The sequence below is a fragment of the Enhydra lutris genome, unplaced genomic scaffold (genome assembly GCF_002288905.1).
Source record: "Enhydra lutris kenyoni isolate GAN:26980312 unplaced genomic scaffold, ASM228890v2 scaffoldscaffold40, whole genome shotgun sequence".
NCBI classification, from domain to species: Eukaryota; Metazoa; Chordata; class Mammalia; order Carnivora; family Mustelidae; genus Enhydra; species Enhydra lutris.
Window position 1 is genome coordinate 19,146,117 of NW_019154124.1, and position 26,670 is coordinate 19,172,786.

Sequence of the window (26,670 nt, forward strand, 5' to 3'; positions counted from 1 at the left end):
TTCATTTAAAAGAAGTCAGTGTGACATGTTTTCCTGATTTTTTTTTTTTTTTTTTTGGTCCTCTGTATTATGTTTCAATGTGTTCTGTGCTCTATTTCTTAACCTCCAGATTTACACATGGGCCATCAGTGGAATCAGTAATAGAGTCATTTGTGACAAGCTAACATTATGAATTTACCTATCTTGTTATTTTATAAATGTCTTTCTGTAGGATTTAACAAATGAATTGTATGTATTCTAGGTGTGTCACGAGGTCCCAGCCCTGTCAGCCTTGGAAATCAAGACACCTTACCTGTGGCAGTTGCCCTCACAGAATCTGTTAATGCCTATTTTAAAGGAGCAGATCCCACCAAGTTAGTTTTTTTTTTTTTATTTTTTTTATTTTTTTAAAGATTTTATTTATTTATTTGTCAGAGAGAGAGAGAGAGAGAGAGCGAGCACAGGCAGACAGAATGGCAGGCAGAGGCAGAGGGAGAAGCAGGCTCCCTGACGAGCAAGGAGCCCGATGTGGGACTCGATCCCAGGACGCTGGGATCATGACCTGAGCTGAAGGCAGCTGCTTAACCAACTGAGCCACCCAGGCGTCCCCCACCAAGTTAGTTTTAAAAAGATGTGTGTGTGTGTGTGTGCGCGCGCGCCCACGCGCGCGCACGTGCATTTAGTAGAGAGAGGGCCTAGTGGTAAATTTTCAGTTACGTTTTGATTCTGTAATAGAGTTTTCTGTTTCTTATTTACCTGCCTTTTTTGTTATCAAATATAGTCATTTAGCAATTGTCTTTCTTAAAAAACAAAAAATCACTATAATCAGCAGTAGTAATGGCTTTCCCCCCCCCCAGTTTATTTATATTCTTCCCCAGGGTTTATGACCATTATGACCCATCTGTTGTTTGACATAACTGCAGAGCAGGATGATGGCAGATGACTAGAAGGGGATAGAACTCTGAATCTTGGCTTAATGTATATCTTTGGTAAAATGTTATGTTTGCCAGAGACCTAGAATATATGTCTCATTTTTTTTTAAGATTTTATTTATTTGACAGAGAGAGAGATTACAAGCAGGCAGAGAGAGACGGGGAAGCAGGCTCCCTGCTGAGCAGAGAGCCCGATGTGGGCTTGATCCCAGGACCCCAGGACCACAACGCGAGCTGAAGGCAGAGGCCTAACCCACTGAGCCACCCAAGTGCCCCTATATGTCTCATTTTTAAGACTCTTGTCAAGGAGTCAGTTTAACCCCCTTCTTTTAAGAAAAGATTTTGGTGAATGATCACCCCTACCTTTTGTGTATAAAACATATATTCAACATATATTCATTCAACATATATTCATTCATCAAATATTTGAGTGCTTAACTATGTGTAAGCACTCATGCAAGAAGCAGCTTGTTAGTTTTCTCTTATGGTAATGCAAACCTTTTAGAGTAGAACTTTGTTTTCTTTAGTGAAGTATCCTCCACACTTGAGTACTTGATGGATAATTATATGTTGAACAACATGTAAGGTAATGGTATTGATATGTGCTATGAAGAAAAATAAACTAGGGTAGGAAGAGACAAGAGTTACAGTAGAGGGCTACTTTTTTTTTTTAAGATAACCTTTTTGATGTTAAATTTAAGGAGATGTTTCAAAGACATTGTGGAGCAAACCATGCAGATGTGTGAGGGAAGAGCATTCCAGTGAGTGTAAAAGGCTGAGATAGAAGCATGTTTGGCATATCTGATGAACAACATAGAGATTATCATGTCACTAAGTTGGAGTTAGCAAGGGAGTAGTCAAAGATAAATCCTTAGAGGGGCCAGATCAGGTTGGAAATTATAGACCATGGTGAAGAGTTTGGAGTTTATTTTGAGTAAGGTCAGAAGCCAGAGAACTGATGAGGTTGCCTAGCTTTTTGAAGAAGCACTCTGGCTGCCATATAGAGAATAAACTAGAAGGAGCCAGAGTACAAACAGAGAAGATTAACTGCAGCAGTCCAGGTGAGAGATGATGGTGGCGTATATAAGGTTATTAGCTGAGGAGATCATGAATGATAATACGATATTGAATTCCTTTTGAAAACAAGGGTTGTCAAGATTTGCTAAAGGAGGAGATTGGTAGGTTTGAAGTACTTATTAAGACAACTAAATATGTGATTCTGGAGTTCAGGGAATAGGTCTTAGGTCATTAATTTGTATATAATCCTGAAAGCCACAGGCCTCAGGGAATAGAGAAGAGATCTCATGAGAACTATCGCTCCCTTCAGTGCTTTGAAAACAGGAAGATGACAATGATTTGGTAAAGGAATTTGATACAGCATGCAGCAGGAGAGGTGAGAGAACCAGTAGAGCAGTGTCCCAGAAATGAAGTGAATAAAACCCTCTCATGAAGGATGGTGTGAAGCTGTAAATGATGCTGATGATACGTCAGGAAAAATGGACCTTTGACATTCTGGAGATCGTTGGTGACATTTACCAATGATTTTAGTTGAGTGTTGGAGATGAAAGCATGTTTGGAGGGAGTTCAGGAGAAGGAGATGATGCAAATATGGCTATACTTGGAAAGAGCAAGTGTAGAAAATTTTCAAGATGTTTTGTTGCAAGTGGAAGGAGAGAGGTGGAGTGGTAACAGTGGAGAAATGATAGAATCAAAGACAGTTTTTATTAATTTTAGTTTGTTTTTTAAAGATACATTTTAGCATGTCTGTACACTAATTGGAAAGATCATTATTTTTGGAAAAATTTGAACTTTCAGGAAAAGGTACAATTCCATGGGTAATTCTACATATCCTTTGATATGTGGAAGGAGATGAGCCTTAGTGCAGAAGCAGTGAAATTGGCCTTAAGTGCATTGACTGGTCATCTGTTGAAACAAGAGGGAAGGTATGAATACAGAGTCTAGTAGGAGTTCAGTTCTGAGGCTGTAAGTTCTTTCCTGACTTTATTTCCTCAGTATAATTTGAAGTCAATGACTGTGACTTTGGGGGAAGGAATACTGCATGTTGGGAGGAGAAAGAAGATATGAGAAGAGGTAACACTGCATAATGATGGACCAGGAAATCCCAAGAGACAAGGAAATGAGGTTTTGAAGGAATGAGTGAAAATATAGTAGGAACAGTGGATTGTGGAAGCCTTGAGGAGGTTGGAGACTTGGAGATGTGGTATTAGACAGAATGAGCCAGGAAAAGAGGAAGTGGCCATTAGAGGAAGTGGCCATTAGAGGAGTGGGGACACTGAAATTGAGATGATGGAGGGGCTTTGGTGTGTCTGAGGTAGGCTGGAAGACAGGATCATTGGAGGTAAGGGGCTGAGAACTAGGTGAACAAAATATCAAGAGGATTATCTGTGTGGATGTTGAAATGGCTACAAATTATGATAATAGTGGTGCAGACACAGACTTGACAGTGGGCCAAGAGCTAAAATTTTCAGGGAAATGAAAGGGAATATTGAAGGTAACTTGAAAGGGATGGAATACCAAGTAGTATAGTTTGACGGTGTGGGTTACAAAGGGGGCTGGAGATCTTTTGGAAGGAAGTCGGAACAGAGAGTTGGAAGGGGCAGTGAGAAGCAAAGAAGACCTCTCCCACTGCCACTGTCAGGCCCAGGACTCTGTGGGGTTTTCAGGGAAGAAGACCTGCAAGTGGAGATAGTGTTAGGGAAGGAGTGTCTTTATAGGACAGCCAGGGGAATGTTTCCACAAACAAGTGGAGGAATACAAGCTTTATGCTTGCATTTGTGTTTAGAGTTTAAGTCTAAGCAAAGACGATGATATGTGCATATGCCATTTCACACAAAATCATTTTTTAAAAAATTGAAAAAATAATTGATCCATAATTATGACAGATTTTTTATGTGTCCTTCTTAAACCAAGCATGTTATTAAAACACCTTATATACACCACTTAAAATTTTCCAACTCCCTAATTTCAGGTGTATTGTGAAGATCACTGGTGACATGACAATATCATTCCCAAGTGGAATTATTAAAGTCTTCACTAGCAATCCATCTCCAGCTGTGCTGTGCTTCAGGGTGAAAAATATCAGCAGGCTAGAGCAAATTCTTCCAAATGCACAACTTGTGTTCAGGTTTGTGTACTTTTGTTTTGAGGGTAAAATTTCTGTAAAACTTTTTTTTCCTTCTTTATTGAAGCAATAAATAATTGAGTTGGGTGACAACACAGCCTGCTGTTGCTTGTGTGTTTTGGGTGGTAGTAGTGGTGGTGGTAGTTGTTAAATCCTTCTCTCCTGTCCATTATCTCAGTGTTCAGGCACTGTTGTGTTCTATTCTTTATCCCCCTAACTTTAGTTTTCCATCATCCCACCTTTTGGGTTATTCCTACTAGTCTTCCCCCGGGTCACCAAATGACAATACAGAAGCAAAGGATAAAGCCAAGTCGGATAAAATAACAAAAATATTTCTTATGCATACAGTGATCCATCACAGTGTGATTCTAACACAAAAGATTTTTGGATGAACATGCAAGCTGTTACTGTCTACCTCAAGAAGCTATCAGAGCAAAATCCAGCTGCTTCTTACTATAATGTAGATGTATTAAAGTATCAGGTGAGTATCTTATCCTTACAAAAGTCCTAAATTAAAATAATAGAATCTCACAGATTAAATGAGTAATAGGTCATGGCCAAATGAGGTTTATTCCAGAAATTCAAGAATATTTCCTTTCCTTTTTTTTTTTTTAAGCTAGCATTTTTTTTTAAGTTTTATTTATTTGACAGACGGAGATCATAAGCAGGCAGAGAGGCAGGCAGAGAGAGAGGGGGAAGGGAAGCAGATTCTCTGCTGAGCAGAGAGCCCGATGCGGGGCTCCATCCCAGGACTCTGGGATCATGACCCAAGCCGAAGGCAGAGGCTTTAACCCACTGAGCCACCCAGGTGCCCCAAAGATTTTATTTGTCAGAGAGAGAGATGGAGTACATGAGCTGCACAAGCAGGGGGAGTGACAGGCAGAGGGAGAAGTATCCTCCCCACTGAGCAAGGAGCCCTGATGGGGGACTTCATCCTGACCTGAGCCGAAGGCAGATCCTTAACCAAACCAGTGAAGCCACCTAGGCATCCCTAAAGATACTTCAAAATAAACTCTGTTAAGCCAAAGTAAATAGATGATCAAATTCACAATTAATGCCTACTTAAAATACTGAGTAAATATAAATATGTGAATTTGTCCTTAACCTGAAAAGACCAACAGCATCAATCTTAACGAAACACATAAAGCAGTTATAAAGTCTGGAATGGCAGACACCTGTTATGCTCATTAACAGTATAAGATTTTTCTGGATGTGTTAGGACAGGTAGACAAGAGAATAAATTAAGCAGTAATAAACACTGGAAGGAAGAACCCAGATATTACTTACAAATGATATTATAGTCCTGAAAAATCCAAGGGAACCAACTCAAAAACTATTTGCTACAAGAGCTTTTAGTAAAGTGGTGAGTGTAGTGCAAGAAAGTAGTAGCTTTCTAAATAACCAGTTAGGAATTCTAATGCAGAAAAGATAATGACAACAACAAAAAGAGTAATCAGAGTTGGAGGTCGTATAAGATGACAACCTAGGAGGATTCTGAATTCTCCTTCTAAGGACACACCAAATCTACAGCTATATCTGAACAATTTCCTCTAAAAAAGACCTGAAAGCTACCTGAATGTTTCCTTCACATTAGCAAACAAGAAAAGGGTCACATGGAAGCATGCAGGAGAGGCTGATACCCAGTCTCCCTACAAACCCCACCTCCAGCACTGCAATCCACAATCAGAAGGGAACTCACAAACCTCGAGCTTCTTCCTGAGTGAAAGGTTCCTGTCCCACATTGGGCATCCCAACTTCTAAGACCTGTGCCTGAGAAAAGAGCCCCCAAAATATCTTGCTTTGGAAAGCAACAGAGCTGATAGCCATGATACACAGGGCTATAGTGAATCTGCAAACCCTTATAAAGGGCTCTTACAGAGATTCACTCACCTTAGGGACCAGGGCAGAAGCAGCCATTCAAAAGGTACTCAGACTATATGTGAAAGAGATTCATTTGCTAATTACAAAATGTGAGCCAGTGAGGCAGGGGCCTGTATAGGGATACTCTCCAGGGATAGAGGATTAGCAAATTAGTGCTAATTTACGAAAGCTGGCAGGTGCCATATATATATACACATTATTTTATTCCAGGCTTTTTTTTTTTTTTTTAAGATTTTTTTATTTGTCAGAGAGAGAGAGTACACACAAGCAGGCAGAAAGGCAGGCAGAGAGAGGAGGAAGCAGGCCCCCCCCTCCCCCCGCCAAGCAAAGAGCCCGATGTGGGACTCGATCCCAGAACCCCAGGACCATGACCCGAGCCGAAGGCAGTGGCTCAACCAACCGAGCCACCCAAGCGTCCCCAGGCTTTTTTTTTTTTTTTAAGTTGGTACCATCTTTACCATCCAGGGAACATAGGCTGAACAGTGTCATTTTTACACTCTCCCTCTGCCATGCTACAGCTTGCTGATACCCTCCATAAAGGAGCTTACAAACTTGTCTGGCCCTGGTTTTTTTCAGCTATTGCCTAGCAGACACCTGTAGATTGCCTGGTCTGGTGGCTAGCAGGTCTTATGCTTGTGGTCTTACAAGTCTATGTATATTTGCTTTCTTTAAAAGCTGCTACCTGACGGTTTGGGTTCCTTCCAGTCAGTCTCAGTGTAGGTACTGAGATTACCTCTTTTGGAATAGTGACAGGTCTTGGCACTATTGGGAGCTATTGAAAAAGAATAGGCTGCTTGGATAATCACCAAGTGTCAAGAGACAGGTAGCAGCTAGGGCAAGGGTTATCTTTTGGTTTTTTTTAAAAGATTTTTTTTTATTTATTTATTTTATTTATTTTTAAAGATTTTATTTATTTATTTGACAGACAGAGATCACAAGTAGGCAGAGAGGCAGGCAGAGAGAGAGGAGGAAGCAGGCTCCCCGCTGAGCAGAGAGCCCGATGCAGGGCTCGATCCCAGGACCCTGAGCTCATGACCTGAGCCGAAGGCAGAGGCTTAACCCACTGAGCCACCCAGGGGCCCCTAAGATTTTATTTATTTATTTGATAGAGAGAGATCACAAGTAGGCAGAGAGGCAGGGAGAGAGAGAGGAGGAAGCAGGCTCTCGCCAAGCAGAGAGCCTGATGCAGGGCTTGATCCCAGGACCCTGAGACCATAACCCGAGCCGAAGGCAGAGGCTTTAACCCACTGAGCCACCCAGGTGCCCCTAGGGCAAGGTTTAATGTAACAGTTCATTTACACGAAGCTACTTCTTCAAGCCTAGGAAGAAGGTGGCTGTTTCATCTAATATGTAGAAACAGACAGACTTGAGGAAAATCAAGAAAAAGAATAATGTTCCTAATAAAAGAACAAGATAAAACCTCAGAAAAGATAATTTGCTTGATAGAGAGTTCAAAGAAATGGTCATAAAGGTGCTCACTGAACTTGGGATAAGAGTAGGTGGTGGCCTCATAAAATGAGTTTGGAAGTTTTCCTTCCATTTCTGTTTTTTGGAACAGTTTCAGGAGAATAGGAATTAGTTCTTCTTTAAATGTTTGGTAGAATTCCCCCGGGAAGCCGTCTGGCCCTGGGCTTTTGTTTGTTTGGAGGTTTTTGATGACTATTTCAATCTCCTTACTGGTTATGGGTCTGTTCAGGCTTTCTATTTCTTCCTGGTTCAGTTGTGGTAGTTTATATGTCTCTAGGAATGCATCCATTTCTTCCAGATTGTCAAATTTGTTGGCGAAGAATAAATATTGTGAAAATGTCTATGCTACCTAAAGCAATCTACACATTTAATGCAATTCCTATCAAAGTACCATCCATTTTTTTCAAAGAAATGGAACAAATAATCCTAAAATTTATATGGAACCAGAAAAGACCTCGAATAGCCAAAGCAATATTGAAAAAGAAAGCCAAAGTTGGTGGCATTACAATTCCGGACTTCAAGCTCTATTACAAAGCTGTCATCATCAAGACAGCATGGTACTGGCACAAAAACAGACACATAGATCAATGGAACAGAATAGAGAGCCCAGAAATAGACCCTCAACTCTATGGTAAACTCATCTTCGACAAAGCAGGAAAGAACGTCCAATGGAAAAAAGACAGCCTCTTCAATAAATGGTGTTGGGAAAATTGGACAGCCACATGCAGAAAAATGAAATTGGATCATTTCCTTACACCACACATGAAAATAGACTCAAAATGGATGAAGGATCTCAATGTGAGAAAGGAATCCATCAAAATCCTTGAGGAGAACACAGGCAGCAACCTCTTCGACCTCAGCCGCAGCAACATCTTCCTAGGAACATCGCCAAAGGCAAGGGAAGCAAGGGCAAAAATGAACTATTGGGATTTTATCAAGATCAAAAGCTTTTGCACAGCAAAGGAAACAGTTAACAAAACCAAAAGACAACTGATAGAATGGGAGAAGATATTTGCAAATGACATATCAGATAAAGGGCTAGTGTCCAAAATCTATAAAGAACTTAGCAAACTCAACACCCAAAGAACAAATAATCCAATCAAGAAATGGGCAGAGGACATGAACAGACATTTCTGCAAAGAAGACATCCAGATGGCCAACAGACACATGAAAAAGTGCTCCATATCGCTTGGCATCAGGGAAATACAAATCAAAACCACAATGAGATATCACCTCACACCATTCAGAATGGCTAAAATTAACAAGTCAGGAAATGACAGATGCTGGCGAGGATGCGGAGAAAGGGGAACCCTCCTACACTGTTGGTGGGAATGCAAGCTGGTGCAACCACTCTGGAAAACAGCATGGAGGTTCCTCAAAATGTTGAAAATAGAACTACCCTATGACCCAGCAATTGCCCTGCTGGGTATTTACCCTAAAGATACAAACGTAGTGATCCGAAGGGGCACGTGCACCCGAATGTTTATAGCAGCAATGTCTACAATAGCCAAACTATGGAAAGAACCTAGATGTCCATCAACAGACAAATGGATAAAGAAGATGTGGTATATATACACAATGGAATACTATGCAGCCATCAAAAGAAATAAAATCTTGCCATTTGCAACAACGTGGATGGAACTAGAGGGTATCATGCTTAGCGAAATAAGTCAATCGGAGAAAGACAACTATCATATGATCTCCCTGATATGAGGGAGAGGAGATACAACATGGGGGGTTAAGGGGATAGGAGAAGAGTAAATGAAACAAGATGGGATTGGGAGGGAGACAAACCATAAGTGACTCTTAATCTCACAAAACAAACTGAGGGTTGATGGGGGGAGGGGGGTTGGGAGAGGGGCGGTGGGGTTATGGACATTGGGGAGGGTATGTGCTATGGTGAGTGCTGTGAAGTGTGTAAACCTGGCGATTCACAGACCTGTACCCCTGGGGATAAAAATATATTATATGTTTATAAAAAAAAAAATAAAAAAAAGAGTAGGTGGGCACAGAACTTTAACAAAGAAGTGGAAAATACCAGAAAATATCAAATGTATGTCACAGTGCTGAAGAATACAGTATGTGACTGAGAAACTGGAAGCGTTCCGCAACAGACTAGATGAAGAAGAAGAAGGGATCAGTGAACCTTAGGACAGTGGAACTCACCCAGTCAGAACAGCAAAAAGAATGAAAAAAGGAAGGATAGTTCAAGGGTCTTAAAAGGGCAACATCAAGCAGACTACCATTTGCATTATAGGTGTTTCAGAAGGAGGAGAGGGTAGAGAATAGCACAGAGAACTTACTTGAAGAAGTAATATAAGAAAATTTTCCAAATCTGGGGAAGGAAACAGACATCCAAATCCTAGAAGACCAGAAGGTCCCAAATTAGATGATCCTGAAGAGACTTACACCAAGATATTTTTTAATTAAAATATCAAGTTAAAGAGGTCTTAAAAGTACAGGTTACATGTAGGAGGAACCACACCGCCCCCCCCATAAGACTGTCAGATTTTTCAGCACAAACATTGCAGGCCAGAAAAGAGACAGCAGGATACATCCAGAGTACTGAAAGAAAACAGCTTCCAACCAAGAATACTCTACCCGGCAAAGTTATCATTTACAGTTGAAGGAGCGAGAGTTTTCTGGATAAGCATAAGGTGAAAAAGTTCATTACAACTAAACCAGCCTGACAAGAAATGCTAAAAGGACTTTTTTTTTTTTAAAGATTTTGTTTTTTTGACACAGATCACAAGTAGGCAGAGGGGCAGGCGGGCGGGGGCAGGGAGGGGTGGGAAGCAGGCTCCCCGCTGAGCAGAGAGCCCGATGCGGGGCTCTATTCCAGGACCCTGAGACCATGACCTGAGCGGAAGGCAGAGGATTAATCCTCTGAGCCACCCAGGTGCCCCTAAAAGGACGTTTTTTAAGCTGAAAAGAAAGGGGACTAATTAATAAGAAAACAAATGAAAGTATAAATCTCACTGGTAAAGGTAAGCATATGTGGTAAGATGTAGTGAATTACTTATAAAGGTAGCATGAAGATTAAAAGCCAAAAGTAGTAAAAATAACTATACAATAATTAGTTGAGGAATCACTAGGTAAAGATAAAATGTAACATGAGAAACATCAAATGTCGGTGGGGGGGAACTAAAAATAAGGTAGTGCTGTAGATTATCTTCAAACTTCCATGGTTCTCAAAATAGTTATAAATATAGGTTGTTACATGTAAGCCCCATGGTAACTACAAAGCAAAAACCTACAGTAGATACACAAAATATGAGAAAGGAATTTAAGCATGCTATTAAATAAAGTCCTCAAACCACAGAGGAAGAGCACAAAAGAAGAAACAGAGACAAACTACAGAAGCAGCCAGAAAACAGTTGGCAACATGCCCATAAGTACACACCTATCAGTAATCTGTAAATAATCTTAAATTCTCCAATCAGAAGACAGAATAGCTGAATGAATTAAAAAAATAATAGAACCACCTGTACGCTGCTTTAAGAGACTCACTTCATTTTTAAGGCCAAAGTTAAAGGGTTGAAAGAGATGTTCCTTGCAAATAGAAACCAAAAGAAAGGTGGGGTAGGTTAATAGACAAAATGGATCTAAAATAAGAGGAATTAAGAGACAAAGAAGGACATTACATAGTGATAAAGGTGTCAGTCCACCAGTATGATGTAGTATTTGCAAATATTTATGTACCCAACATTGAAGCACCTGAATATATAAGCATATATTAGGAGACCTAAAGGGAGAAATTGATAGCAGTATAATAAGAGAATTTAATAACCTGCTTACAACATTTAAACAAGGAATCAATAAGGAAACCTTGTTCTTAAATGATATGTTAGAGGGGATGAACTTAAAAGCTATATGCAGAACTTTCCATTCAAAAGCCAGAATATACATTTTTCTCAAGTGCACAGGGAACATTCTCCAGGACAGATCATAGGTTAGGCCACAAAACAAGTCTTAATAAATTTAAAAAGATTGAAATCTTATCAAGCATCTTTTCTGACGACAATATGATATGTAATTAGAAATCAGTTACAGGAAGAAAACTGGAAAATTCACAAATATGTGGAGTTACAGTATGCTGTAGGGGCACCTAGGTGGCTCTGTTGGTTAAGCATCTGCCTTTGGCTCAGGTCATGATCGCAGGGTCCTTGAATTGAGCTCTGCATCAGGCTCCCTGTTCAGTGGGGAGCCTGCTTATCCCTCTCCCTCTGCTTCTCCCCCTGCTCATGTGTGCTCTCTTTCTCAAATACATAATAAAATCTTTCCAAAAATTAAGGAAAAATAATATGCTACAGAACAACCATTGGGTCAATGAATAAATCAAAAGAGAAATTAAAAATTCTCTCAAGACAAAATTGGAAATACAACACAGAAATTTATTGAATGCAGCCAAAGTAGTTCTGAGAAGGAAGTTCATATCAATAAATGCTTACCAGGGAAACAAAAGTCTCAAATACACTAACTTCACACATCAGAGAACTAGAAAATGAAGCCCAAAGTTAGTGGAGTGACCGAAGCAACAAAGAGCAGAACTAAAATACAGATGAAAAAGACAATAGAAGAGGAAGCTCGTTCTTTTTTTTAAAAAGATTTTATTTATTTATCTGACAGAGATCACAAGTAGACAGAGAGGCAGGCAGAGAGAGAGGAAGGGAAGCAGGCTCTCCACTGAGCAGAGAGCCCGATGAGGGGCTCGATCCCAGGACCCTAAGATCATGACCTGAGCTGAAGGCAGAGGCTTAACCCACTGAGCCACCCAGGCACTCCTAGTCTCGTTCTTTTAAAAGATAAACTTGATAAACTTGTAGTTAGACTCACCAAGAAAAAAGGAGAGATGGCTCAAATAAGATCAGAAATAAAAGAGGAGACCTTACAGCTGATACCACAGAAATACAAAGAGTCATGAGAGACCATTGTGAACAATTTTGTGCCAAAAAATTGCACAATAGATAGAAGCAACAGATAAATTTTTAGAAACATACAGCCTTGTAAGACTGAATCCTGATGAAGCAGAAAAATCTCAATAGACCAGTTATAGTAAAAAGACTGTATCAGTAATCAAAAAGCTGCCAGCAAAAAAAGTCTAGGACTACACTGCCTCACTGGTGAATTCTGTCAAACATTCAAAGAAGAATAGTGATCCTTATCAAACTGTCGCGCCCCCCCCCCGGAAAAAAAAGAAGTAATTCCATTTTATCAGGCCAACACTGATACCAAAGCCAGACAAGGATACCACAAGAAAAGAAAACTATAGGCCAATATTGCTGCTGAACCTAGATGCAGAAATTGACAACTAACTTGTCAGCAAACCAAATTCAGCAGTACCTTAAAAGGATCATACACCATGCTCAAGTGGGATTTATTCTGGAGATAACCAAAGTGATGATTCAACTTTGACAAATTAACCAACATAATGAAATATAAGAATATCATCATCTCAGTAGATGCAAGAAAACCGTTTTGACAAAATACAACATCCACTTATGATTAAAAACTCCAAACAAACTGAATATAGAGGAAATGTATCTCAACAGAATAAAGTCCATATGTGACAAACCCACAGTTAACATACGCAGTGGGGAAAAGCTGTCAGCTAAGATCAGGAAGAAGAGAAGGATGCCTGCTCTCAACAGTTTAAGTCAATTTTAAGTCCCAGCTAGAGCAATTAGGCAAGAAAAAGAAGTAAAAATGCTTCCAAATTGGAAAAGAAGTAGTAAAATTGTCACTACAGATAATGCAATATGTAGAAAACCCTCACCAAAGAAACTGAGAATAAACAAATTTTGCAGGCTACAAAATCCATATACAGAAATCTTTTCTATTTTTGTGTGGCAGTAGTGAACTATCAGGACAACAAAACTATGAAAGCAATCCCATTTATAGTTGCTTCAAAAGAATAAAATGCCGAGTAATAAATTTAACCAAGGAGGTGAAAGACCTTAACCCTGAAAACTGTCAGACAATGATTAAAGAAATTGAAGGTGACACAAATGGAAAGCTACTCCATGCTCATGGATTGGAAGAATTAATATTGTTAAAATATCCATAATACCCAAAGTTATATAGAATTTCAGTGCAGTCCCTGAAGTTCCAGTGCCATTTTTCACAGAAATAGAACAGTACAAAAATTTGTGAACCACAAAAACTCCAAACAGCTGAAGAAATCTTGAGAAAGAAAAAGCCAAAGGTATCACACTTCATGATTTAAAATGGTTATTACAAAGTTCTGGTAGTCCAGACTGTATGGCATGGCCATAAAAACAGACACATAGATCAATGGAACTGATTAGAGTCCAGAAATAGGTCAGTGCATACACATTCAGTTAATTTGCAGCAAAGGAGCTAAGAATATGGGGAAAGGATAGCAATAAATATGTTGGGAAAATTCTTTACAGGGTAAAGAACAAAGCTGGGCCCTGTTTTACACCTTACTCAAAAATAACTCAAAATGGCCATGTACTTGAATGTATGACCTGCAACCATAAAACTCCTAGAAGAATAAAAAAAAAAGTGGCTAAGTTCCCTGACAGTGGCTTTGGCAATGATTTTTTTGATCAGACACCAAAAGCAAAGGCAACAAGAACAAAAATAAACAAGTGGGACTATCTCAAATTAGAAAGCTTCTGCACAGCAAAGGAAATGACCAGAAAAATAAAAGGCAGCTTATTTAATGGGAGAAAGTCTTTGCAGGGTTACTATCCAAAAGAATTCATACAACTCAATAGCCAGTAATCGGAATATAAAATGGGTAGAGGGTATGAATAGACATTTTTTCTAAAGAAAACCTACAGATGGTCAGTAGGTTCATGAAAAGATGCTCAGCATCACTAGTCAGGGAAATGCAACTCAAAACCACAATGAAATAATAACTTTCCACGTGTTAGAATAACTTATTAAAAAGACAAGAATTTGTAAGTTGTGGAGAGGATATGGAGAAAAAGGAATCTTTGTGTACTGTTGGTAGAGTTGTAAATTAGTGCAGCCACTATGGAAAACAGTATGGAGGTTCCTCAAAAAAGGAAAGAAATTCAAAAAGAACTACCATGTGATGTAGCAGTTGGGCTTCTAGCTAGCTGTCTGAAGAAAACAAAAACACTAATCAAAAATTTATTTTCACTTCGATGTTTACTGTAGCATTATATTTTTCCTGATAGCTCACTACTACTATACAAATTAATGACTGTAATGTAGACATTATTAACAATAGCCCAGACTTGGAAACAACACAAGTGTCCCTCGAAAGCTGAAGACATAAATAAGATGTATATGTAATGGAATATTTACTTGGCTATAATAAAGAATGAAATCTTGCCATTTGTAACATCATGGATGGACCTTGAGTGCATTATGCTAAGTGAATTAAGTCAGACGGACAAAGACGAATACCATATAATCCCACTTACATATTGAACTTAAAAAACAAAATGCCAAGCTCAGAGATCGACGAACAGATTGTTGGTTGCCAAGTAGAGGGTTTCAGGGGGTAGGCAGAATGGGTGAAGTGATTCAAAAGTACAAACCTGCAGTTACAAATAAGTCATGGGGATGAAAGATACAATGTCCTGACTAAAGTTAGTTAAACTGTGTTGCATATTTCAAAGTTACTAAGAGGGTAGATCTTAATACTCCTCCTCATGAGAAAAAAATAATTGTGATTACTTTGCAGTGTATACAGATACTGAATCTTTAGGTTGTCCACCTGAAATTCATGTCAATATATCACAATAAAAATTCTTTTAAAAGTCTGTTACACTATCCTTTCCTGTAGCCACAGTGAACACGACAATAAAAATTAGGAAAAAAACTAACATAATCCCTACTGAGTTGAATATAATTATAAAGGAGTACTTTATTTAGATGAAGAGTCAAGTTGTAAACAGCTTAGATGTTTCTAAAACAACTTACAAATTTAATATAATCCTGCTCAGAAACCCAGTAGAAGTGTCTATGTATAGGGTGTTTGGAACATGACGGTCATTTTCAGGTCCTCTGGAAGAATAAAGCCTGGAATAATCAGTAAAATGTCTTAAATGATAATGTGGAGTAATAAGTTTGAGCTTTAATGGGTAAACTTTTTTAAGGTGTCAGTATTTATAGTAGTTTGGAACTGGCAGAATAGAGGGCCAGATCAAAGGAACAGTATGTCTAGAAATGAATCCAGGAATAAATGGGAAACTATTTATTTGACAAATTAGCATTTCAAGGCAATGTGGAAATGATGGTTTTTTTTTGTTTTGTTTTGTTTTTTTTTTTGTTTTTTTCAGTAAATGGTACTGGGGCATCTGGCTAGAGATTTGGGAAAAAATTCACTGAATCCCTAACTCCATACCTTTAAACAAAATAAAATCTGCGTGTACCAATAATAGTAACAGATGAAACCATAAAGTTACTAAAATAAATCATGGGTGAATATAAATTTATGGGTATATATGCAGGTGTGTGTATATAATTCCATATATTTTACATATTTTGATCTTGAAATGTTAAGACCTAAGAGTAATATAAAACCCAGAGGCCATGGAATGAGAGTGAGATCTTTGACAACAAATAAATTAGTGTATATAAACTCCTTTTGTTAAAACAAGTTCTTAAACAGAATCCGTATTTATTTTTATATATTTTTAAATATTTTTTATTAACATATAATGTATTATTAGCCCCAGGGGTACAGGTCTGTGAATCGCCAGGTTTACACACTTACAGCACTCACCATAACACAACCTTCCCCAATGTCCATAACCCAACCACCCTCTCCCCCCCCCCCCCCCCGCAACCCTCAGTTTGTTTTGTGAGATTAAGAGTCTCTTATGGTTTGTCTCCTTCCTAATCCCATCTTGATTAATTTATTCTTTCCCTAACCCCTCAAACCGCCCACGTTGCATCTCAACTTCCTCATATCAGGGAAATCATATGATAATTGTCTTTCTCTGATTGACTTATTTCGCTCAGCATAATACTCTCTAGTTCCATCCATATCATCGCAAATGGCAAGATTTCATTTCTTTTGATGGCTGCATAGTCAGAATTCTTATTTAATCTGACGGAAAAGTATTTATAAGAAAGACCAAAGGCTTACTGTAAACTGTATAAATTAGTAAGTAAAGGTGATTAACTCAATAGATAGGTAACTTACAGAAGATGCTCCATGTCAATAGTAATCAAAGCAATTAATATTTTTAAATAGTTTTTTTTAAAAGATTTTATTTATTTATTTGAGAGAATGAGCACACAAGCAGGTGGAGCAGCAGGCAGAGGGAGAGGGAGAAGCAGGCTCCCCACTGAGCAGAGAGCCAGATGTGGGGCTCAATCCCAAGACTCTGGGAACATGAGCCAAAGGCAGCTACTTAACCGACGGAGCCACCCAGGCGCCCCCAGAGCAATCAACAGTGAGATACCGGTTTTTAGCCCATTAATTGACAAAAATGGGCAAGATGCTCTATTAAAAGAGGTGGGACCACTTGTTAGAAGGTGTATAAGTTAATCAAACTGATTAACTGATTATATTGCTGAATAGTTGAATTTTTAAAGAATTATTTAGAGAGAAAGCATGAGCAGGCAGGGCAGAGGGAGAGAAAGAGAAATCTCAAGCAGATTCCATCCTGAGTGCAGAGCCCAACATGGGACTCCATCTCAAGATCCTGAGATCACAACCTGAGCTGAAACTAAGAGTCTGATGCGTAAACAGCTGTGCCACTCAGGTGCCCTGAATAGTTAGTTGAACCTTTAATTCAGCAATTCCACCTCAAGAAATCAGTTCTTCACAAATGGGCAAAAAGCGAAGTTACAAAAGTTATTCAGTGCATTTTATGGAAGTCAGTTACATACACATCTACAGAAGAGATTGATACAGCCTTTAAAAAGAATGAGATTCATGTATTCATGCCTACCAAGTGTGTTTAAGGACATGCACCACAGTGTTAACAATTGGGAGTAAGAATGTTAAGGGATACGTTTTCTATTTCATATACTTCTATACTATCTGAATTTTTTTAAAAGATTGTGTTTCTTAGAATGAGCACAAGCAGGGCAGGGGGAAGGGTGGAGAGGGAGAAGCAGACCTCCTGTTGAGCAGGGAGCCCTATGCAGCACTTGATGCTAGGACCCTGAGATCACGACCTGAATCAAAGGCAGATAGATGCCTGACCACTGAGCCACCCAGGCGCCACTCCTTGCCCCCATACTATCTGAATTTTTAATAGAATAGTTATATTAAAATGGCTTGTGTTTCTAAGAAATACATAACTTTAAAAAGTGCTGCCACTTATGTGGGCTTAAAATTTATCCCAAGTATTCATTATTATTAATTCTGTAACTATTATTCAGTGCCTGTTTACCAGGAATAGCAAGGAAGATAGTATATGTAGTAAGTAGATAATAATGTAGGTTATCGAGAAAAGGCAAAGTGTGCAGAATAAGGAAGAAAGAAAATGTAATAGTGTACATTTAGACAGGGTGATCAGGGTAGGTCTCAATAAAAAGGAGTTATTTTGAGCAAGGAGCTAAAGAATGGAAAAGAATTGTACCATTTACTGTGGGTCATGTGATTAAAATTAAACACGGAGTTCGAAGTATTCTGATTCTTGACTTGGAGTATTGCATGATTTATCTTATTTCAATTTAAATTCTTTTAATTTATAAGGAATCTTAAAATTCTATGTTAGATATAGAGAGATACTCAAAAGTTACATACATAGATGATAGGATACTTTATGTGGAAAACCCAGAAGACTCCACTCCAAAACTGCAAGGACGCCTACAGGAGTTCAGTAAAGTGTCAGGATATAAAATTGATGCACAGAAATCAGTTGCATTTCTGTACACCAACAATAAGACAGAAGAAAGAGAAATTAAGGAGTCGATCCCATTTACAGTTGGACTCAAAACCATAAGATACCTAGAAATCTTAGCCTAACCAAAGAGACAAAGGATCTGTACTCAGAAAACTGTAAAGTACTCATGAAAGAAATGAGGGGGGAAAAAAGGGAGTCCCTTCCCCTTCCCCGGGAATGTGTATTTAGCACAAGCATAATGTATATTTTGATGTAGATAGTCCTAGATCCACACTTGGATAGTGGCTCTTAATCCTTGGAGATGAGCCTGATTTATTCTGCCTAGGAATATTTCCATCATTATTTTTGATTCCAAGACCTCTTGTGTTCATATATACATGTCATAAGCATGGCTTGTTTACTTTTTGGGTAAAAAGCTTTGTTATTTTTTCTCTTCAAAGGTATCATCAAATGGTATTCAGTCTACTCCTCTAAATCTTGCAACCTACTGGAAATGCAGTGCTGGCACCACAGATCTTAGAGTGGATTATAAGTACAACCCAGAAGCTATGGTGGCACCAAGTGTGCTTTCCAACATACAGGTGGTGGTACCTGTGGATGGAGGAGTCACAAACATGCAGTCCCTTCCCCCTGCGATATGGTAAATTTTAGATTTCTGAATTCCTGATAAATTTCTGCTGCAAGTCCCAGCTTCTAGAACCTAAGTTCTCAAAGTTGTCTTGGAAGTTTGAAAAGTTTTAGTGTATTTTACCATGGAAACCATGGTGTGTATGAAAGATGCTGTTCATCCTATTAGATCACTGTAACCTCAATCCAAAAGTGCGTTTGCTATCCCACCCGGACTTGAATGATTCAGTACAACTTTACCCTTAGGCAAATTGCTTAACCTCAGATAATTATTTTGCAGGGTTAAATACAGCATCTAGCATATCTGTAAGAACACCTGTCTTACTAGTTTAGTAACTCTCATCTCTTAACTTCCTCTTATCCCCCAACTTTTAGGATTTTATTTATTTGAGAGAGAGACAGTGAGAGAGAGCATGAGAGGGGAGAAGGTCGGAGGGAGAAACAGACATCCCCAGGAGCTGGGAGCCCAATGTGGGACTCGATCCCAGGACTCCAGGATCAGGCGGTTGTTCAACTGAGCCACCCAGGCACCCTCTTGTTCCCTTTTTTAATATGAGTAGAGGTTCTAACATTCTGTTTGCTTCACTGTTTAATAAAATTTTCTTCTTCTTTAGTAAGGAAGGTACTGAATCACTTATCCAGTTTTATTTTCTCTGACCAGAAGAATTTTGTAATTTAGTAAATTTCCATTAAGATATAGCATTATATCATAAACGCATCTTCACCAGGTAATACTAAAAGTAAATTTAGCCCTCTAGTTGTTCTGGTGAAATATTTATTTATTTATTTTTAAAAAGATTTTATTTACTTGTTTGACAGAGAGAGATCACAAGTAGGCAAAGAGGCAGGCAGGGAGTGGTGGGGGGAAGCAGGCTCCCTGCTGAGCAGAGAGCCCAATGCGGAGCTCGATCCCAGGACCCTGAGATCATGACCTGAGCCGAAGGCAGAGGCTTTAACTTACTGAGCCACCCAGGCGTCCCCTGGTGAAATATTTAAAATACATTTATTTATTGACTGCCCATCCATTTGTAAGGCATTGTGCTGGACACCTAATCTGAAGATACTTGTTCTTATAGGAATGCAGAACAGATGAAAGCCTTTTGGAAACTGTCTGGTATTTCAGAGAAATCAGAAAATGGAGGTAAGTGTGTGTATGCTTTTTTTGTTTATAATATAGTACCCCTGAAAATGGATTTTTTAGGTGTTTCTATGGAAAGCTTTCTCTTGGATTTTCTTGCCTTCAGTTCTAGAATTGACCACTAGGTGGAAGTTAATGCCTTAAATAAGAGTGGACTAGTTGAAATTCGGAACACATCTCCCTCCGCCCCCCCAAGATAGAATATGCTTATCTCTATAAGAAAAAGCATTTGTTTTGCCATAACCTTTATAAAAACTGTCTAAGGGCATGTGCTCACAGGATAACTTTCAATTTACTTCATTAGGTGTTTTCAAGCAGAACCTTATCTATTAATAGAACCTATTCTATTCCTAATCTATTCTGCTGGGTAACCTGTTAACTAACTGAAATTCTTTCAGCACCCTTGAGGTCATTCTGTTATTGGGGTCCTTCTGGCTTCCCAGAAATCATGCAAAAGGTTCCAGACTTTAAAAATCCCCTTTGTTTGCCTTCCCACCTTCTTAAGACAATGTTTCCTCGTCGTATCACCTTAGTCAAACCAACCATCAACAGCTTTTACTTCTCTGCTTATTATTTTAAGGAGAAACAAGTTAATTGCTTACTCCTACCAAGTCTCCATCTGTTTGTGTTCAGAATGCAAAGGAAAAATCTGCTAGCTGGTCACCCTAGTGTCTCCCCTAAGTCAATTTAGAATATAATTTCCAGGACCATCAAGTCTTTAATTATTCTGATTTTGTCTTAAAGTTAAGAAAATTCTCCTGCTCTCCTTTGAATGTCTAATTAACCTTCAATAACTTTTCCTGTTAAGTAGGGTTTTTTTTTTTTTTTAAGCTTTCCCAATTTTGCTTACGGTTTTTTTTCTTTGAACATTTTAAGCATAAAACATAGTTTTATGTAGCCATATAGTTATAGTGGCTATTTATTTATACATACCATGCTGAATCAGACCTCAACTAGAGAAATATGTGTTTGCTGAAATAACCAAGATGATTTACAGTTACTTTGTTGCTGTTTGGTACTTGAAATTTGCCTATTTTCAGATGCCAGTGGGGCTGACTTTTACACAAACAGTATGGCTTCTGGGGAGACAAATTTGAAATTCCTAGCTAAAACTAGAAGTAAACCAGAAATCCTATTTAAATTGAGGGCTTACGACCAATTAGCAGGGAAAAGAGGACATATATTTTTCCCCTATTTAATGAAACTCTACTATTTTAAGTACTAACAAGGGAAATTGTTCCTTCAAAAATAAGATACAGATTTTCTAACCAAGTATTTTAATAGTCTGCCTCTGCTCTTCAGGTATCAGTGTATGTAAAGAAATGGAAAAATCTTTAAATGTGGTTCTGATTTGGTTAGTCAGCCTTTAAAAAGAAATATACAAATTAGAATACTGTAAAATAGGAATATGTTTCTCTTCTGGCTCTATGCCCAGAAGAGGGACAGGAAATAATTCTCAAGTTTAAGGACTGCCAGGGTGGCTCCTCTTGGCCTATAGTAGAACTTTCACAGAATTGAATTGCCTCTCAAGAGAATTGTAAAAGTTTAAGGAGGATTTGGACAGCATTTAAGAATTAGGCAACAGTTCACCCCCCAGCTGATCTGTGCCATCACGCCCAGCCCTGTGGGCTGGATCAGGGTTATGGTATCTTCCTTCAGATTTCCATGGTGTTCAGCTTCTGTGCAGGGAATCCTAGAATGTCGCTCCTGCTACCTACCAATTCCATCTCCTTTCCCCCTTTTTTGACTCCCAACACTGAAATATGTTTCAAATGCATTTACTTTTTTCCTTTCCCTTAGCCAAGTTGAGATTCCCTGTTTAATCAACTGTCATGGAGTCTTACACTGTCTTATTGGCTTTTAGATAGTTGCCCTACCTTGTATCTTGTACTTCTCTCCCCTTGTGAGATACTAATCTGAAATGTTTTTGTCTTATCTTTAGTGGCTCCCTAGGATTATTTCTTACGGTGAATTATAAAGATACTTCGAGCTTATTCCTTCTATCACTCTAGTCTTACCTTCTGCCGCTCTTCCATCCTGTTCTCCAGCTCTTCTGTGATGTATGCAGGTCCCTTAAAGGCACTGTGCTCTCTCAGGTCTCCCATCTCTGTACCTGTAGTTACCTCTGCCTGCAATTCACATTGTCATCTTCACCATCATTTTATGTGCTTCTGTGCCCATAGCTCTTGAGAGCTCTTTTAAAGCATCTGTCACAGTCTTCATAATTATTTGGTTTACAATTTGTGGCATATGATTAGACTGAGGTATGTTGAATAAATGGTTATATTGAAAAGAAAACATCTCAGAACTACCTAGTTGACCGTTGACCAATGCAAGGGTGAGGAGTGCCTAACCCTCTGCACCCCACCTGTCCTGGCGGCACTGTATAGTCAAAAATCCACATATGACTTTGACTCCCCCCAAAACTATTAGTAATAGTCTTCTGTTGACCAGAAGCTCTACTGATAACAGTTGAGTACATACTGTTCTGTGTATTATATACCGTATTGTCAAAACAAAGTAAGCTAAATCAAAGAGAATGTTAAGAAAATTGGAAGAGAAAATCCATTTACAGTACTGTACTGATGGGAGAAAAAGTCCATCTTTAAGTGGACCCACATAATTCAAACCCATGTTTAAAGGTCAGCTGTATTTGGCATGATAGACCAGTTAAATTTTAAGAAGCGGAGTAGAAAATAATGATGTTGGTACAGCTTTCTCAATCTTACCTGTCCTTCCTTACCTCTCCCACCCCTATATAATGGTAGTTGGCTGTCATTTCCTTTTGACTGTTCCTTCTCATACTCCTTCTAGGGTTCCCTCTGAACTGCCCTCATGGACTTCCTTTTTCTCTTTTGACTGACTTCAGCATGTGTCTGTAGCACATTGAATCTCAGTAGGAATCTACTAGGGTGCTTACTATTAAGTTAGAGAGAAGTAGGGATTAAATTAATTAAGACTCATTGAATAAAGTCTGCTTTGGAAACAATGGTTTGTTTACTGTATACATTTTATGAATTTGGCATAGGACATAGTTCATCATCTTCATTTGTTTTTTCTCTGTCAATTTTATGTTGCCCTATTTAAGTTATTTTATTCTTTGCCTTGTAGGTTCTGGGTCCCTCAGAGCAAAATTTGATCTTTCAGAAGGACCTAGTAAACCCACCACACTTGCAGTGCAATTCCTCAGCGAGGGAAATACCCTCTCAGGAGTAGATATTGAACTTGTAGGCACTGGCTATAGGCTTTCCTTAGTAAAGAAGCGGTTTGCCACTGGTAAGTTGGGAGATTTTTTTTTTTTTTTTAAAGATTTTATTTATTTATTTGACAGAGAGAGATCACAAGTAGACAGAGAGGCAGGCAGAGAGAGGGAGGGAAGCAGGCTCCCTGCTGAGCAGAGAGCCCGATGCGGGACTCGATCCCAGGAACCTGAGATCATGACCTGAGCCGAAGGCAGTGGCTTAACCCACTGAGCCACCCAGGCGCCCAAGTTGGGAGATTTTAAGTTTTTAATGTACCCGGGAAACATTTATATTTGAACAGTAGTTTTCTAAGCAACTGTTTAATAAACTGTCAAGCAGTTTATAATCTAAAGTCATGGAAACTTTGTTCTTTGACCTTTGTACAAAGTGCTAGGTAGAGACACACCTGGGAGAGAGTAATCATGGTCCGGACAGCCGGACGGACACCTGTGATCTGTTTCTAATGTATTGTCAACAGCAGGTGGGAACTGAGTTTATGTATCTGTACCCGCAGTAAAAAAGTCCTCCTTTGAGTTCATGTGAAGGTGTAATTTCAGGGGTCTGCTTGGTGTTTTTCAGGACGATACCTGGCAGATTGTTGATGGACCTGGGACACTGGTTGGCTCGAGAGAAGTACAGGCTTGCCATCCTGTGTTGTCTATTCTTTCCAACACTATGTTAGCTTGAATTAGGTCTTTGAACGTACACATATTTGAGAACTGATTACAAACATTAAGTTGCACTTTTGAAATGGGTCATCAAAAGCAATAGCACTGAAATGATTTTCAACACTGTTAATGATCAACTGCCATATTCCAGAAGCACATTTGTTGAGATTCTCAGTAAAATGAAGTTTTCCTAGGCTGAAATTTTACATTATCTTCAGTGTCTATGTTCAGTAGTAGTGTATTATCAGGCCTAAAATTTCAGGAGAGCAAGCACAAAATAATTCAGCTTTCCATAAATTTTTAGAGTCAGAGATAGCTTTGAAATTTCCTGAGTTTGATATTGAATGGAGTCACACAGAACGTGACTTGTAAGTTTTGGATAATGTTAATTTAGAATGCTCAAATTGAGTTATGTGCCATAAAGTAATCAGACCAGAGTCCAAGGCGTATGCAAAAAATGTATAATTTGATTCTCATATAAACATTAATAAAGTGTAAATGGTGTTTTGTATGATTTTTTTTTAATTCTCAAGTGCAATGTTTTTAAAATAAGCTTGCAAAAGACAGCAGAGAAATTTACTTCTGCAGTTAGTTAACTTTATAGAATTTGTGATTGTTTTTAAGAATTAATGCTGTAGATTTAATTTATTTTTATATGGATTACATAATGTGTGCCTTTTAAAACAATAACAAAAGCCAGAAATGTGCCTATCCAGTTTGTGTTCATTAACGTGCCTCACTTTTTTTCCCCTGGCAGTCTGGATCTTCTCTTCTGTCTTAGGGTGGTCAAGCATTTTTACAACATAATTGCCATTTGTGTAAATACCTTTGGCCTTAGTTGGGAAGGAAATTCAGAGTAACTAAAGGATAATTTGTACTTTAACACTGTGGCTCACTTTTTCAGTGATATACTATAGCCACTCGAAAGAGAAATATCCCCAAGGGCATATGTTTGCAGGGGGGAAACGTTACCTTCAGTTATTCCACCTGAGTATGTAAATCATAAAGGAAATATTGAAAAACTGATTAATGATTAATTGGTAACTGCTGTTTTATTTCTCAGCTTGGAACTTCCCTTCATTCTTTTTATCATTGGAAATTTATATACGTTACTGAACATGTTGTGAGCATGAATTTCTTATTTTGTGAGGAACACATTTAAGAAACATTAGTTTTGGCATTGGAGAAGTACTGCCGTTGTTTTCATTTCAACAGTTGGGAAAATTACCCATTTATAGGTTTTTATTATATAACTGCCACCTGCTAGAAATGTGGAGATTATTTGAAGTGATGGATTGGGTTAAGCATTTCTTTATTAATTACTTATTAAGTAGTAAAAAACCTAACTTTATAGCAAATCCTGATTAATTGAAGGACTTAAAATATTTTGGACAGTTTCATGATTTACAAATGAAAGTTTTATTTATAAGGATAAATGCCAGTGTCCTGCATTTTACGTAGAAGTGATAAATTGTGTTATATATGATAATTTATATAAAACCACTAATTATTCTGTTGAGCTTTATGGAACATAAAACCCCTACTACTAGACACTTATGTAATGTCTTGCTCTACTAAATACAGCAGAAAATCTACTTACTAGCAATACATGTAACACAATATGTGCTTTTTAAATATATTCAGTGTTAGCCCAGTTCTAAATTTAGATTTGACTAAAGCAGCACATTAAGACAATTTGCTGAAATGTTCATCTTTACTACACAGTGAGTGAAATGAGAATTGCTAACTCTTATATTGTGTTCTTTTAAATGCCAATTACAGCCCCTTACTGAAATCTTAAATGTAACTGCTTTGTAATCGGGCTCTTCTAATGGGCAGTTAATACTTTATTATTGGACTTCAGACACCATTACACTCACCATGTTTGTTTTTAAATCAAGTATTACCTGACAATTACAAATTAGTGAAATGGTTAAACTTCTGCACTTTCTTAATTACCACAGTCTTCATACCAAGTGTTGATACCTACATTTGTATTAGGCACAGGTTACAATTTTGAAGCCATATGAGTTTATATTGATTTTTGTTTTTCATTTAAATCCACTAATGGTGTAAAAAAGACCAGTAGATTTTCAATGGGAAATGTATTTAGCAAGCTGGTTCTTGCTTATGTATAGTGATAAACTTTGTAGCTGCCTCTTTAACCAAGAATTTGTAAACACAGAACTCTAACAAATGTGAGTTTTTAAGAAATGTTATTTACTACTTTGAGTTGTAATTAGAACAATGCAAATCTATCTTACACAATTTTGTAAATATTTTTGATTTTTTCATAAAATGTAAATTTTACATAAAAGTGGTACCCTTAATAAACATGTAATATATAATTTATCTGTTGGTTTATGTGTCTTTGTACCCCTAATGATAGGACTAGGCAAGCTAGGTGTGAGGAGCAATTGGTTTTGAACTTAGTATCACCATTTAAATTTCTATTTATTTATTTATTTATTTATTTGACAGATCACAAGTAGGCAGAGAGGCAGGCAGAGAGAGACAGGAGGAGGAGGCAGGCTCCCTGCTGAGCAGAGAGCCGGACACGGGACTTGATCCCAGGACCCTGAGATCATGACCTGAGCTGAAGGCAGAGGCTTTAATCGCTGAGCCACCCAGGCGTCCCTAGTATCACCATTTAGACAGGCATACATATTGATCTGTTAATTTTAATTAGCTATATCAGAAAACTTTATTTGCAGTATAACCCCAAAATAAAGAAATTGTTTAATAAAAGATTTTTAAATATATTTAAGTATATTTTCTAATGTAGT

General features: G+C 38.2%; 1 protein-coding gene across 1 annotated transcript in view; it reads left to right on the forward strand.

The window, feature by feature from the left end:
* Positions 1-26,230, forward strand: part of LOC111155262 (FCH domain only 2) — a 114,148-nt gene extending 87,918 nt beyond the window's left edge. Inside the window, exons 20-26 of the mRNA XM_022515374.1 lie at positions 242-353; positions 3,901-4,056; positions 4,402-4,534; positions 18,650-18,849; positions 19,913-19,977; positions 23,086-23,250; positions 23,796-26,230. Coding sequence (XP_022371082.1) covers positions 242-353; positions 3,901-4,056; positions 4,402-4,534; positions 18,650-18,849; positions 19,913-19,977; positions 23,086-23,250; positions 23,796-23,818 — 854 coding nt within the window. The 3' untranslated portion in view covers positions 23,819-26,230. The remainder of the gene's footprint in view (positions 1-241; positions 354-3,900; positions 4,057-4,401; positions 4,535-18,649; positions 18,850-19,912; positions 19,978-23,085; positions 23,251-23,795) is intronic.
* Positions 26,231-26,670: the final 440 nt, after the last annotated feature.